At 47.3% G+C, this 12,553-nt stretch overlaps 1 protein-coding gene across 3 annotated transcripts in view; it reads left to right on the plus strand.

Annotated features, from left to right (window-relative positions):
• The window catches only part of Dock5 (dedicator of cytokinesis 5), a 189,478-nt gene that overhangs the window by 161,499 nt on the left and 15,426 nt on the right, over positions 1 to 12,553 (plus strand). For all 3 annotated transcript variants that reach the window (XR_011707190.1, XM_071610584.1, XM_071610585.1), the window contains exons 41-48: positions 268 to 409; positions 1,820 to 1,901; positions 2,414 to 2,498; positions 2,867 to 2,953; positions 5,584 to 5,760; positions 8,968 to 9,051; positions 9,761 to 9,898; positions 11,283 to 11,449. Coding sequence is in view for 2 of the 3 variants with exons in the window: in XM_071610584.1 (XP_071466685.1) it covers positions 268 to 409; positions 1,820 to 1,901; positions 2,414 to 2,498; positions 2,867 to 2,953; positions 5,584 to 5,760; positions 8,968 to 9,051; positions 9,761 to 9,898; positions 11,283 to 11,449 (962 nt within the window). In the remaining variant the exon portion in view is untranslated. The remainder of the gene's footprint in view (positions 1 to 267; positions 410 to 1,819; positions 1,902 to 2,413; positions 2,499 to 2,866; positions 2,954 to 5,583; positions 5,761 to 8,967; positions 9,052 to 9,760; positions 9,899 to 11,282; positions 11,450 to 12,553) is intronic.

Genomic DNA, 12,553 nt, shown 5'->3' on the forward strand with positions numbered 1-12,553 from the left:
GGCCACTTTAGAGAAAACAGGAAAGACTTCAGTAAGAAAATGACATTTGAGCAAAAACCTGAGGAAAGTGTAAGAACCAGCCGCGTAGCTCTGGTTGATGAATGAATGCACTTCCTTTCTTCACTGAGAATGTCAGCAGCGTGCCTGGTGACCTAGTGGACTTAAACCAGGAGGCAGGCTACTCCTGTCTGCCCGTCTGTGCCGTTTGCAGGTTGACTCTCTCTCCACTTGTCATTTTTAACGATTTCCCTGGCTCTTGACCTGCAGAATAAAATCTTCATCTACCGGGGGAAGGAGTACGAGAGGCGGGAAGACTTCAGCTTGAGGCTCCTGACCCAGTTCCCCAATGCAGAGAAGATGACCAGTACCACACCCCCTGGAGAAGACATCAAGATGTCCCCGAAGCAGTGCATCCTTGCTGTGGGAAAGCGTCTCAGGGCTCTTAAACCCTGGGACAGACAGGTGCAGCTAAGCCAAAGAAGCTAAGGGTGCAGTCGCGTCTGTGCAGTGGATGTGAAACATTCTGCCTCAGGCTCCCATTTGATGTAAAGTCTGTGGGGCTCTAAGACCCTTAGGGAAGAGTGATAAGAAACCTCTGGGGTACGCTATAGCCGGATGGGGATTTTGAGGAGGGCATGACTTCCTGTTCTGGGTTCAGTATTCTGTTAGAGACTGAAATGATATGCAGTCATTCTCCATTACCCTTGGGGGAACTATCCCAGGACACGCTCCCATCACCCCTTCTCACCATGGATACCCCCATAGTCAGATGCCCAAGTCCCTTGTATGGGGTAGGATTTACATAGAACCTGTACACCTCCTCCTATGTGCTTTAAATCTTCTCTGGATGATTTAAAATCCCAAATAATACGAAAAATAGTTGTCACACTGTTTTTCAGGGAATAGGGACCCCAAAAAAGGTTCTACACACTTCACCAAAGACAGAATTAAAATATATACATAGATATAGATCTATTTACTTATAGTACTGGGGATTGAACACTAAGCTACTTCTCCAGTCCTTTTTTGATTTTTTTTTTTTTTATGTTGAGACAAGGTCTTGCTAAGTTGCTGAAGCTAAACCCCAAACATGCAATCCTCCTGCCTCAGCCTCATGAGTTGCTTGGATTTATAGGTCTGTGCCACCACATCTGGCTTAAAAAAATCTATTTTTGCTCCAAGGTTGACTGAATCCTTGGATGCCCACCCCATGGGTGTGGAGGGCCAGCTGTGTGGGACCCTGGGGAGAAACTGATTCTAAGACTCATCTTTAAATCAGAGAAGGTACACCTGTGCCCCTGGCGGGTTTGGAGGCCTGACTTCACTTCCTCTCAGCTGTGTGATCTTGGGTCTTAACCTCCCTCATCCTCCATCTTCCTCTGCTGAAAGAGCATGGTGACATCCAGCTAGTAGGGTGGTTGTGTATGTTGTAGATAAACTCAGAACACCTGGTACATTCCAAGGCAGGGTGTTCAGCCAGCAGGTGGTTTCCAAAAACAAGCACTTCCTGTTGCCCGGCTCTGAAGTCTGGCTATTTCCAAGGGATCCTTATCCAAAAGAAATGATTTAAAACCACTTCTAACCACCTCTTTCCTGGCATTTGCTGTCGCCGATGCCTGCCAGGTGTCCCACCGCAGACAGTGTCCTGGGAGAAATGATGTTGGTGATACGGAGGGGCGCCCCATGTTCAGTGTGGCCTGGGCCTGGGGGTAAAGGGAATGGTCGGTGCCCATGCTGTGTCCGGCTGTAGTGGGCGCGGGGCCTCACTGTGGCTCTCCTGCGAGGCCAGCCTCTCCGCTTTCCTTAACGTGCTCCTCAGACATGCAGTGCTTCACTGTGAAGCCCGTGATGAGCCTGCCGCCCAGCTACAAGGACAAGCCCGTTCCAGAGCAGATCTTAAAGTAAGTGGCTCTTTTCGATTTAAAAACAAAACAACAAAAAAAAACCCTTATATTTTATTTGGGGTCCATTAAAGCAAAGCCTTAAACTCATTAAAGTTTGGAAGACCCGTGCCTGATCTCGTTTGTCTTCCAAACTTTCATGATCAGGAGTTTCATTTTAGGCGTCAGATCTCTTAGCTCTTTGTCCACTCAGAAGCATCACTGAGGACTGACTGGCAGGACCCCCCCAGTGATTGAGGGCCCACCCCGGTCTCTTGAGGTCCATAGGCCTGTCACAAAGGCACGTGAATGAGATCCCGCATTACCTTTTGAAAGTGTGAGCTACAAAACAAACTCCTAAATAATGAACGTGAGAACTGCAGGAAATCCACAAGCCTTGGCCTTTGGTGTGGCCCCGATCTGCAGGGAGATAGTTGAATGGGAGCCTCACGGGGGTCGCCAGGTCTGTGGAAGTCGGACAGGAGCAGGCTGTGAGGGAGCTGGTCCAACGAGGTCACTCTGTCCTTTCTCAGCTACTACAGGGCCAACGAAGTGCAGCAGTTCAGATATTCCCGGCCGTTCCGGAAAGGAGAAAAGGATCCAGACAACGAATTTGCTGTGAGTCCATCCCATTGTCCTTCCAAAGTGGGGAAAAATAGGCATCCGGACTGGGGGCCTTCACCTCATCCACACACGCAGCCAAAATGGTGACCCCCCTGGGGACGGAGGCTTCGCCTGCCAATCACCTAGACCACAGGCTGTCGACCTGATGGAAAATTGCAGACTGAGGGCCACACCTTGCTGGACCTCTGGTCTCCAGCTTTAGGGGGGAGGGCCCCAGTGGATGATCACCCTTAGCCTCAAACATCAAAATCCTTAAATTTGAGAGAAAATCTGGCCCTTTCACTAGGAGGCACGTTCCTGACCCAGGGACTTCCACCTGGCCTGGGAGCTGACGGGGTCTCCTCTTTTCCTCCTTGCACTAGACCATGTGGATCGAGCGGACCACGTACACCACCGCCTATAGCTTCCCCGGGATTCTCAAGTGGTTTGAAGTCAAACAGATTTCCACAGTGAGTCATCTGGAACTGGCACCCAGAAATAAAAACTTTCTGTCTGCAAACATAATCCCAGCCTTTGTGGCCTTCCCCTGCCTCCTCCCCGGCTTGGCCGGCCTCCTCTGGCCAACTTTGTTTTTCAAAAGAGAAATAAAAGCCACGTTTGTGTGATGGGCCTGCTTTGTAGAGCCGATGTTATACCAGCCCTAAAGGTCACTCACCGTGAATGACTCTTTTATGGACAGAGGCGTGCCTCTCCCCGTGATCCTGCCGGTGCCCAGGCACATTTTTAGAATGCCTCTAGGAGGTCCGGCCTGTGATCACGGCCTCTCCCAGAGCCTCTCCTTGTACTCTCAGCTCCTGCCCTTCCTCACTCCCCACCGCTGCCGGTTGTACCTTCTCACTGTGTATCACTTTGTTTCTAGACTCCCTACTATCGCCCTGTTTCTGGTCCCCAGTCCACCTCTGTGGTTGCCACTGAACAAAGCCACTTGCTGGCCTCACTACCTGGGCTGTCCCTTTTCCCCCTGCTTCAGCCTGTGAGTGCCATCAGTTCCGTCGAGTCCACCGGACCATTTGTTCTCGTGCTCACGCCCCTGTGGCCCCTCATGCCCACAGTTGAAAGCCAGACTCCTCCTCTAGGTGCATAAGGCCTCGACTCCGCTCTTCCGCCTCCGTCCACCTCTGTCCACCTTCTGCCTGCTCCTAAGAAATCTAAGTGGAGAACTCCATGCTCTTTCAGTTTTCCGTGACACTAGGTCATTTTATCTGCCTGACCTAACTCCCATCGAGGCTCACTTTAGGCCCCTGTTCTGTCAAACGCTCAACCAGGTTGCCTGGGCCCCGTCACACCCTGGTCATATTCTTTTTCTTTTCCCCCCCCTCCCTCTCTCTCTCTCCCCCTTTCTTTTTTCCTGTCGTTGGTTTTGCAGTATTGGGGTTGAGCCCAGGGGGACTCTACCACTGAGCTACACCCTCAGTCCTTTTTTTTTTTTTCTTGAGACAGAATCTTGCTCAATTGTCCAGGCTGGCTTCAAAAGTCCTTCCTCAGAGTTACAGGCCTGAGCCACCACACCTGGCCTGGGCATATTTCTAATTTGTCAAATTTGCATGTCCCAAGTCCCCATTAAAACCATAAGCTCCTGCCAGCCATGAATTATGGTTGGTGTTCAGAATCTGCAGGTTCCACACCTACAGATCAAACCAGTCGTGGATTTAACTGACCACTGATGGCACGCTGTGGAGTCTAAGATGGCTTATCTGTACTGAACACGAACAGAATTTTCTTGTTGTTATTCCCTACAATACAGCCTAACAACTATTTTTTTTTTTTTTTTTTTTGGTGCTGAGGATCGAACCTAACAACTATTTTTGTAGCATTTACATCGTATCAGGCCTTACAAGTAATCTCAAGATGATTTCAAGTATATGGGAGGCTGTTCATAAGTCATTTGCAAATTCTACACCGTTTCACATTGGAGACTTGAGCTTCTGCGATTTTGGTGTCCTCAGTGTCCTGGAACCAACCCCCCACAGTGTATTAATTTGTTTTATTTCTAGACTCCCTACTATTGCCCTGTTTCTAGTCCCCAGTTCACCTCTGTAGTTGCCACTGAGCAAAGCCACTTGCTGGCCTCACTACCTGGGCTGTCCCTGGTAGTGAGAGACAACTGTGTACCTTAATCCCTTTTGTAACCATGCCTGGGACCAGTCCCTCTCCGTGCATAGCATAGCACTTGGCACCAAGGAGATACTGAGGAAACATTTCTTGGGCTTGGGTGTAGCTCAGTGGCAGAGTTCCTGCCTAGCATGCACAAGGCCCTGGGTTCAATCCCAGCCCCACAAAAGAATAAAAAAGAAGTATTACTTGCATAAGTCTGAGCTGAAGTTCAGTGTGCTCTCTAACACTAGTGATAAATCCTTATTCTTCAAGTATGGATGGTTTCTGGACAGAGACATTTGGACTGAAGTTTGGTGTAGGAGATCATGTAGCTAATAGTGGTAAAATGAAGGGGAGGAGTTTTCTGGAAACCTGGTTTTGAAGACGTTTCCATAGGGGGCACTCTCTGAATCTGTATTGTTTCTGATTCTGTTTTCATCCCAAACTCAGATGAATTCTAACACATCCTGCTGTTCCGAGTTCTTTGGCTGTAGAATCTGTGCTGCAGTTACTCTGTGTGGTCTGAATATGAGGCTTCTGAGACCACTTGCCTCAAAATCACTTGTCTTTTCTCAGAGAGGAGGCATGGGGGGGGGCATTTTAGGTGGTCCAGAGTGTCTCAAGCCTGCTCTTCTGCTGTCCTTGGTCTCAAAAATCTCTGAGGAGGCTTTGCCTGAGAAAATCCTTGCTATGACTTGAATTTTTACTTCTCACATTTTCTGTAGACACTGTGCTACAAGGAATCGTCACTGCCAGGGCCCCAGTGTTCGGGTCACTCATTCCACCTTCCAGGGGGACTTTAAATAGCTTATTTTGTCTCTTGCCAACACTGGCAGAGAAGTACGGTGTCCCAATAAACCATCTGGAGGAGCAAAAACTGCACTGTCCTGTAGCTGGCGGGAGCTGGCACCTCTTGAGGGGAGTTCAGCCTGTTCAGTCCTTGCTCTGGAGCTCACACGTGTCCTTCTCCCTCCACTCTTCCCAGGAGGAAATCAGCCCCTTGGAGAATGCCATTGAAACCATGGAGCTGACCAATGAGAGGATCAGCAACTGCGTGCAGCAGCATGCCTGGGACCGGTCCCTCTCCGTGCACCCGCTCTCCATGCTGCTCAATGGCATCGTGGACCCAGCCGTCATGGGGGGATTCTCCAACTATGAGAAGGTGGGCGGGGTCCCGGAATCCCACGGGGCTCACAGGCCCAGCTTGTCTCCAGGCCTCCCTCTGTGCCACTCTGCACTTGGCGAATTTGTTGCTTGTAACATCTCTGACATCTCACTCTCCCCTCTATGAATGGGCCTATGAAATGGGCAAAAGGATCATCCCTGACCTCCCACCTCCTGGAGACCAGCGGCAGCCGTCAGGGATAGGCCACCTCCCCATAAAGTGTCACTGAAAGACGCCCCACCAGCATGCCTCTGGTCGGTGCACCTGCTGTTCTCTCTTATTTGGGAGGTAGACAGCGAACAGGTGTCTTCTTTTCCCTGTGCTCTACTCTGCAGCTAGGAACAGTTCAGCACCAAGGATAAACTCTAGTTTGCTTGTGTTCTGCTTCAATAATAATTTCCACTGTTATGATGGAAGTTGATACAAAAATAGAGTCCAAAATGCAGTATGTCTTTAATACTATAATGCTTGCAGTGTGTACTCTTTCTGGTACTAGTTTTCCTGTGTTATTTTTATACGGTGTCCCTAAACCACATTTTTTTCGTTTTTTTAAATTTCAGTGCAGGGATTGAACCCAGGGCCCTCTGCCATGGACTTTGTCTCTCAGCACTTTTTCGGTTTTTGTTGTTTGTTTGTTTTGATACTAGGGATTGAACTGAAGGGCCTTAATCACTGACCCACATCCCCAGCTCTTTTAATTTATTATTGAGACAGGGTCTTGCTAAATCGCTTAGGGCTTTGCTAAGTTGCTCAGGCTGGCCTTGAACTTGGGATCCTTCTGCCTCAGCCTCCCAAGTGCCTGGGGTTATAAGCATTTGCCATTGTGGCCCACAAATATTTATAGGCCAATATTTGTGAATGAGATACAGTTTCATATGAAATGTTTTCATTGTTATAGACTTCTAATTCAAATGAAAAAAAAGCAAAGATATATGAACAAATAAGTAGATTTCAAGATCTTTGACTTAAAAATACTACTAATTCATATTTAATTAAAGTGTAACTTTATAAATTTCTATAAGAGAAAGCTGAACCATTAATTAGCTGGGTATGGTGGGACATGCCCATAATCCCAGTGACTTGGGAGGGTAAAGAGAAAAACCTTGAGTTTGAGGCCAGTCTCAGCAATTTAGTGAAACTTCATCTCAAAAAAATATAAGGGATTAGGATTTAGGTAAGTGGCAAAGCATCCCTAGCCCCAATTCCCAGTGTCAAAAAAGTAAAAAACAAAACCCATTAATCATCATGACCTCAGGCCCTCAATTGGGAAACTCATCATGACATACTTGGTAGAGGTGACCCATCCAAACCAGTGCTTTATACATGGCTGAGGGACAAGAATGCGGGAGGCGTTTGCTGTCACCAGTCCTTTCTTTTGCAAGGCAAGGCTCTGCTGAGAAATGACTTTCAGGGCACACTGCTCTAGGGGTGCTTTGGGGCCCAACAGATGCTTTGGGAGTCTCAGTGCATTTTATCGATTGTCAAAAATTTGTTTCAACTTTCAAAAATTCAAACTTCTTGCACTTGAAAGGTAAGAGTGGGTGAGAACTTAAACACTACTTTTCTGTTTTTATTGATGTTCCCTCCAAGCACAACGCTGGCTGCAGGGAGCGGCATTGGGGATGTTCCCTCATGCCTCCTCCTGGTGCTTGGGCTGCTTGTACGGACATTCTCTGTTCTATGACTTTGCTAGGGCTGCGGTCCCAAAGATCCACATACAGGTGGCTTAAAACAACACAGGTGTGTCCTCTCACCGTTCTGGAAGCCAGGAGTCTGAAAACAGAGTGTCTGCAGGGTTGGTTCTTTCTGCAGGCTGTGCAGGAGGACATGGCCCATGCCTACCCCTAGCTTCTGATGGTTTGCTGGCGGTACCTTGGCCTGTAGAGGTGTCTTCTCCTTATGTCTCCTTCCGTGCACTCTCCCTGTGTGCAAGTGTCTCCAAATTTCACCTTATGAGCACCCCAGTCATATCAGATCTAGGCCCACTCAGCTACAATGATCTCAATAAATTATATCAGCAACAGCCCTGTTGCCAAGCAGGGTCACATTCTGAGGTGCCAGATTAGGACTTCAGCATGAACAGGGCGGGGGCACTGGCAGGATACAATTCACCCCCTAACATCTGTCCACAAAGTTGGCTTCTATTCCATTTGCCACATAGAATGGGTCACTTTCGTATTTATACCATAGTTTTCAAGAGCTCTTGGGTTTTGTTTAAGGGTGGTATGGCTTTCCCAGGAGTAGAGGAAAGGAGTGAGTAAGTTGGTGTTTGAAAGCACTTTGAGTAACGAAGGTTAAAGTCCCAGGAGAAAATATATATAATTCTTGCTGGAAATGTTCACTGCAGACTTCTTTTTCTCTTTCCTAATGAATCCTGTCTTTAAGATGCAAGGCCTGAGTTTGGGATTTCAGTTTGGTTTTTATTTTCCTATCACAGGGCCTTAGCTGGCCTGAGTGTTCATTGATGAACATGGTACTGATATGAAATAAGAAAAGCAACCAGCATTTAATAGCCTCTTTCAGCATTTAATAGCATTTCTTCCTATCTATGCCTTTTGGATAGTTGATAAGTGAAGAGTACAGATGTTAGATTTCATTTAGTACAGGGAAGAAATGTCACACAGCTAGTATTAAGTGCAAGAGCATAGAAGCTGTCGGCCACATCTCTAGCCTGTTAAAGTTTTACTTTTTTCCTTATGATATCTACACAATTTGATGATTCATTTTTAGATATTGTCATTTGGACTTTCTTTGGAGAAATTCTTTTAATGACATTTTGCTTTGCTGATAATTCTTTTGATCGGTGAATGTGCACAGAAGTGTGTGCATGCATGCTTATGCTCATGCACACATGGGTGTGGTGATTGCTGAGAACGTACTCTTGCTGGGAATTGGCATGATTTCAGAGAAATCGCAGAAGAGCACATACTTTTTTTTATGTGGTGCCAAGGATTGAACCCAGTGCCTCACACATGCTAGGCAAGCGCTCTACCACTGAGCCACAGCCCCAGCCCGAGCACATACTTTTAAAAACTATTTTCCACCATGGGATAAGGACCATCCCAGGAAAGGAAGGAACTTTTAGTTAGAAATTCCTGGTTTGTCAGAACAGATGTTGTTCACCTTCCCAGGCTTTCTGCCTGTTAAGGTCAAGTGCACAGAAAGGAATGTGTTCTGATTCATGCTTATATGCTTTGCTTTTAGGCTTTTTTTACCGAAAAGTACTTGCAAGAGCATCCTGAAGATCAGGAGAAGGTAGAGCTGCTAAAGCGACTGATAGCATTACAGGTATGCACAGGGGCCAGCTGTGTATGGGGTCCACAGGGGCCAGCTGTGTATGGGGGCCAGGTGTGCACAGCAGGGCCTGCAGCTGGATGGCTACAGTGCTTGATCCAGGCTGCTCTCCTAAACTCCACTCTTCAAGGCCACTTCCTGTGTTGCTTTTTCTTTTTTCTCTTTTGAAACCTTTTGGAAGCACAACCTATCAGTGTGTGTGTTTGGCAGCGAGACCTAGGAATGGCATTTAGTTTAGCTGCATAGTGTTGGCAGGGCACTTCCTAGAGCTGAGATCAAAGGCCATAAGCTGGTTCCCTGGGTGCACATCTAGCTGAGAGAGGTTGGCCCTTTTCTCTATTCTCATTGCTTTAGTAGGCAATGGAGGAAAATGCAGCCATCAAGTTCAGGCTAAAGCCAAAACCCATCTGTTACCATCCACAGAAGCGCACCAGGGCTCAGTGGGATCTGCCTTGCCCAAGCCAGCCCTTCCCCAGCGTAGGGCCTGCCTTTGTCCTTGGTGTAAAGACTTCTCCACATTGTCCACTGGAATAGCTCCAGTTCACACGCCCCCCACCTGGGAAGTGTCATTGTCATTCAGTAGTGCCAAGTCCACCAGTCCGTCAGCCAGTCCATCCCACCCTACCCTTCCCTGACCTCCAAATCCGAATTATCCCTCTTCTTCCTAAATCATGTTTCATTCCTTTTATGCCTTTCCTTCCAGATGCCTCTGCTCACAGAAGGGATCCGCATCCATGGGGAGAAGCTGACAGAGCAGCTCAAGCCACTGCATGATCGGTTGTCCTCCTGCTTCCGGGAACTCAAGGAGAAAGTAGAAAAGCTCTATGGGGTCATAACACTGGTAGGCTTTGTCTAAACCTACCTGAGCTTTGTCCCGTCCCTTGTGCCTTTTATGACATTGATCAGGTTTTCAGATGCCAAGTGAGTTGTAACAGCTTAGGTACAAGTGGCCAGAGAGCATGTTCTGCTTTTGATGACCTTGAACTGTCCTTGTGCTAGGTAGATGTTCTCAGACTTGAAGGACCCTCAAACTACGGGAAGGCTTGTGAAAACAGGTTGTTGGTCCTTATCCCCAGAATTGCTGATGGACCTTCATGGGACCCAAGTATTTACATTTCTAACAAGTTCCCAGGTAACGCAGGTGCTTCCAGGCAGAGCACAGCAGTTAAACAACTGCTCAGCTAGCCGTCGAGGTCTCCTAATCATAGGCACTGGCTGTTCCTGTCCCGTCTGGCCCAGTTCTTTTAGTTGTTCCAAATGTTTCTATTTTCATGAAGAGTTTACAGCTTGCACACCTTTGAAGTGGAGAAGGAATAGAAAAGAGTCTCTAAGAGGGCATGCAGCTGATCACATGATGCCTTTGCCAGTTGTAACCCATACCTCACAGCTGCGGTTTTCTTTTTCCTCCTGAGGAGCTAGGTAGAAGGATGCACGTGCTGACCTTTTGTCTCCACTGGTGACGGTATGAGTGGTTCTAGTTCATTTCTTTGCTCTTTTGTCCTTGAGTTCATCCTGGTTTTTGTTTTTTGGAACCAGGGATTGAACCCAGGGACACTTAACAACTGAACCACATCCCCATTTCTTTTTAAAAAATATTTTATTTAGAGACAAGTCTTGCTAAGTTGCTGAGGCTGGCTTTGAACTCGTGATCCTCCTGCCTCAGACTGCTGAGCCACAGGGATTACAGGTGTGCGCCACCGTGCCTGCTGTGGTCTTATTCTTAAACCTCTGGTTTCTGATCCATTCCTCAGATGGAAGCTCCTCATCCATCTCCACTAGTCCCCCAAGAGTGTCCCTTTGCTGTCTCTTTCTCTTGGAAGCGCTCTATCCTGCCTTCTTCCTATGAATTTGCCTCCTTCCCTGCTGCTGGTTCGGAGTTCCTGCTAGGAACATGTGTCTTCTGCACACAAGTTCCCAGATGGCAGACTAAGCTTTGACCTACCAAGCTTTCTCATCATTAGAAACAGGCCAGTATCAGCAGGTGCATTTAACCTGGTGTCATATGGGGGTAAGCCTACTGGTGACATTTCTCAGGAAAGTAGATCAATGTTCCTTAACTTACCAGGTTAAACTTGAGGTATACAGCCTCCTGAGATTTTTCTCTTAGGCCAATATTCCATTTAAAAAAACAAACAAAAAAACACACACACACAGCAGCAGGGTGGCCACACCAGATCACACTGAGTCCCAGGTTAGCTCACCCTGAGTGGGCGTGTGTCTTCCAGCCACCCAACTTGACGGAGAGGAAGCAGAGCCGCACGGGATCCTTGGTGCTGCCTTACATCATGTCTTCTACTCTGCGGAGGCTGTCCGTGACCTCTGTGACCTCCTCTGTGATCTCCACTTCTTCCAACTCCTCCGATAATGCACCTTCCCGGCCAGGATCTGATGGGTAAGGGCTGGGTGGACCTTTGACCCCCTGGAGGGTGGGGGGATGCCTCATCGTGCTTGACTTTAGTCCCCAGAGTAGGATTCCGTGCAGACGCATTAATCCTACAAGAAAGGTAATTCAGAGAGCAGGGTTGTTAGCCTTTCTGTCATCCTCAGTAGGAATGTCATTATTAATGACGGTGACTGTCACCAAAAATGAAAAATGGGGGAAAAAATGGTCTCATGATTCTGCCACCCTATTATATAGTTACTTGCCTAATTTTCATCATTTCAATTTTTTTAAAAACAATTTAAAAATTTTTACTGTATGAATTGACAATATAATCGCACAGTCTGAAATCCCAACGGTAGAAAAGAGCATATTATGAAAAATCTCCCTTCAGTGCTGGCTCCCAGTCACCAGTCTGACTGACACGAATATTCAGGTTCCCAGTGTCTTCCAGAGCCCTGTGTAGGTATACAAGCAATACCTAAATACATATTCTTCTCCATGCTTTTTTTTTTTTGTACAGATGGTAGTGTTCTCTTCACCTTGGTGTTTCTCATTTAACTTCTTGAAAATTGTTCCATTTCAGAACACAAAGAGCTGCCTCTTACACTGTGTTTATCTGCAGACATCTTGCCATGTGTCTGTACCATGATCTGTTCCACCACCGATGGACACCTAGTTGATTTCAGTCTTTCCCTCTCAACTGCAGTGTGGCAGTGAATATCAAATTGGAAGTTATTTTCCGTGTATGCAAGTTGTATTAGACAGCTTTTCAACTATAGTGAAATCCCCGAGGTGACTAGGTGACTGTCTTTATAAAGAAAAGAGGTTTATTTAGCTCATAATTTTGGAGGCTAAAAGTCTAATAGTGTAGCAAAGCTCTGGGAAAGACCCCATGACGGCCTATGTGGGAAGAAGGACCTCCTCATGGTGAGGCAGGAGGCAGAGGGAGAGGGAGGGGCCGGGCTTGCACTTCCATTTATAACAGCCCTTTCACAAGAGCTCAGCTTCACAAGAAGCTCAAGAACCGCCATCATCCCTTTCGAGGGAGGGTCCCCAGTGACCTCCCACTAGACCCCACCTCTCAAAGCTTCCACCACCTCCATGTACTGCCAC

Source organism: Marmota flaviventris, chromosome 3, assembly GCF_047511675.1.
Source record: "Marmota flaviventris isolate mMarFla1 chromosome 3, mMarFla1.hap1, whole genome shotgun sequence".
Classification (NCBI taxonomy): Eukaryota; Metazoa; Chordata; class Mammalia; order Rodentia; family Sciuridae; genus Marmota; species Marmota flaviventris.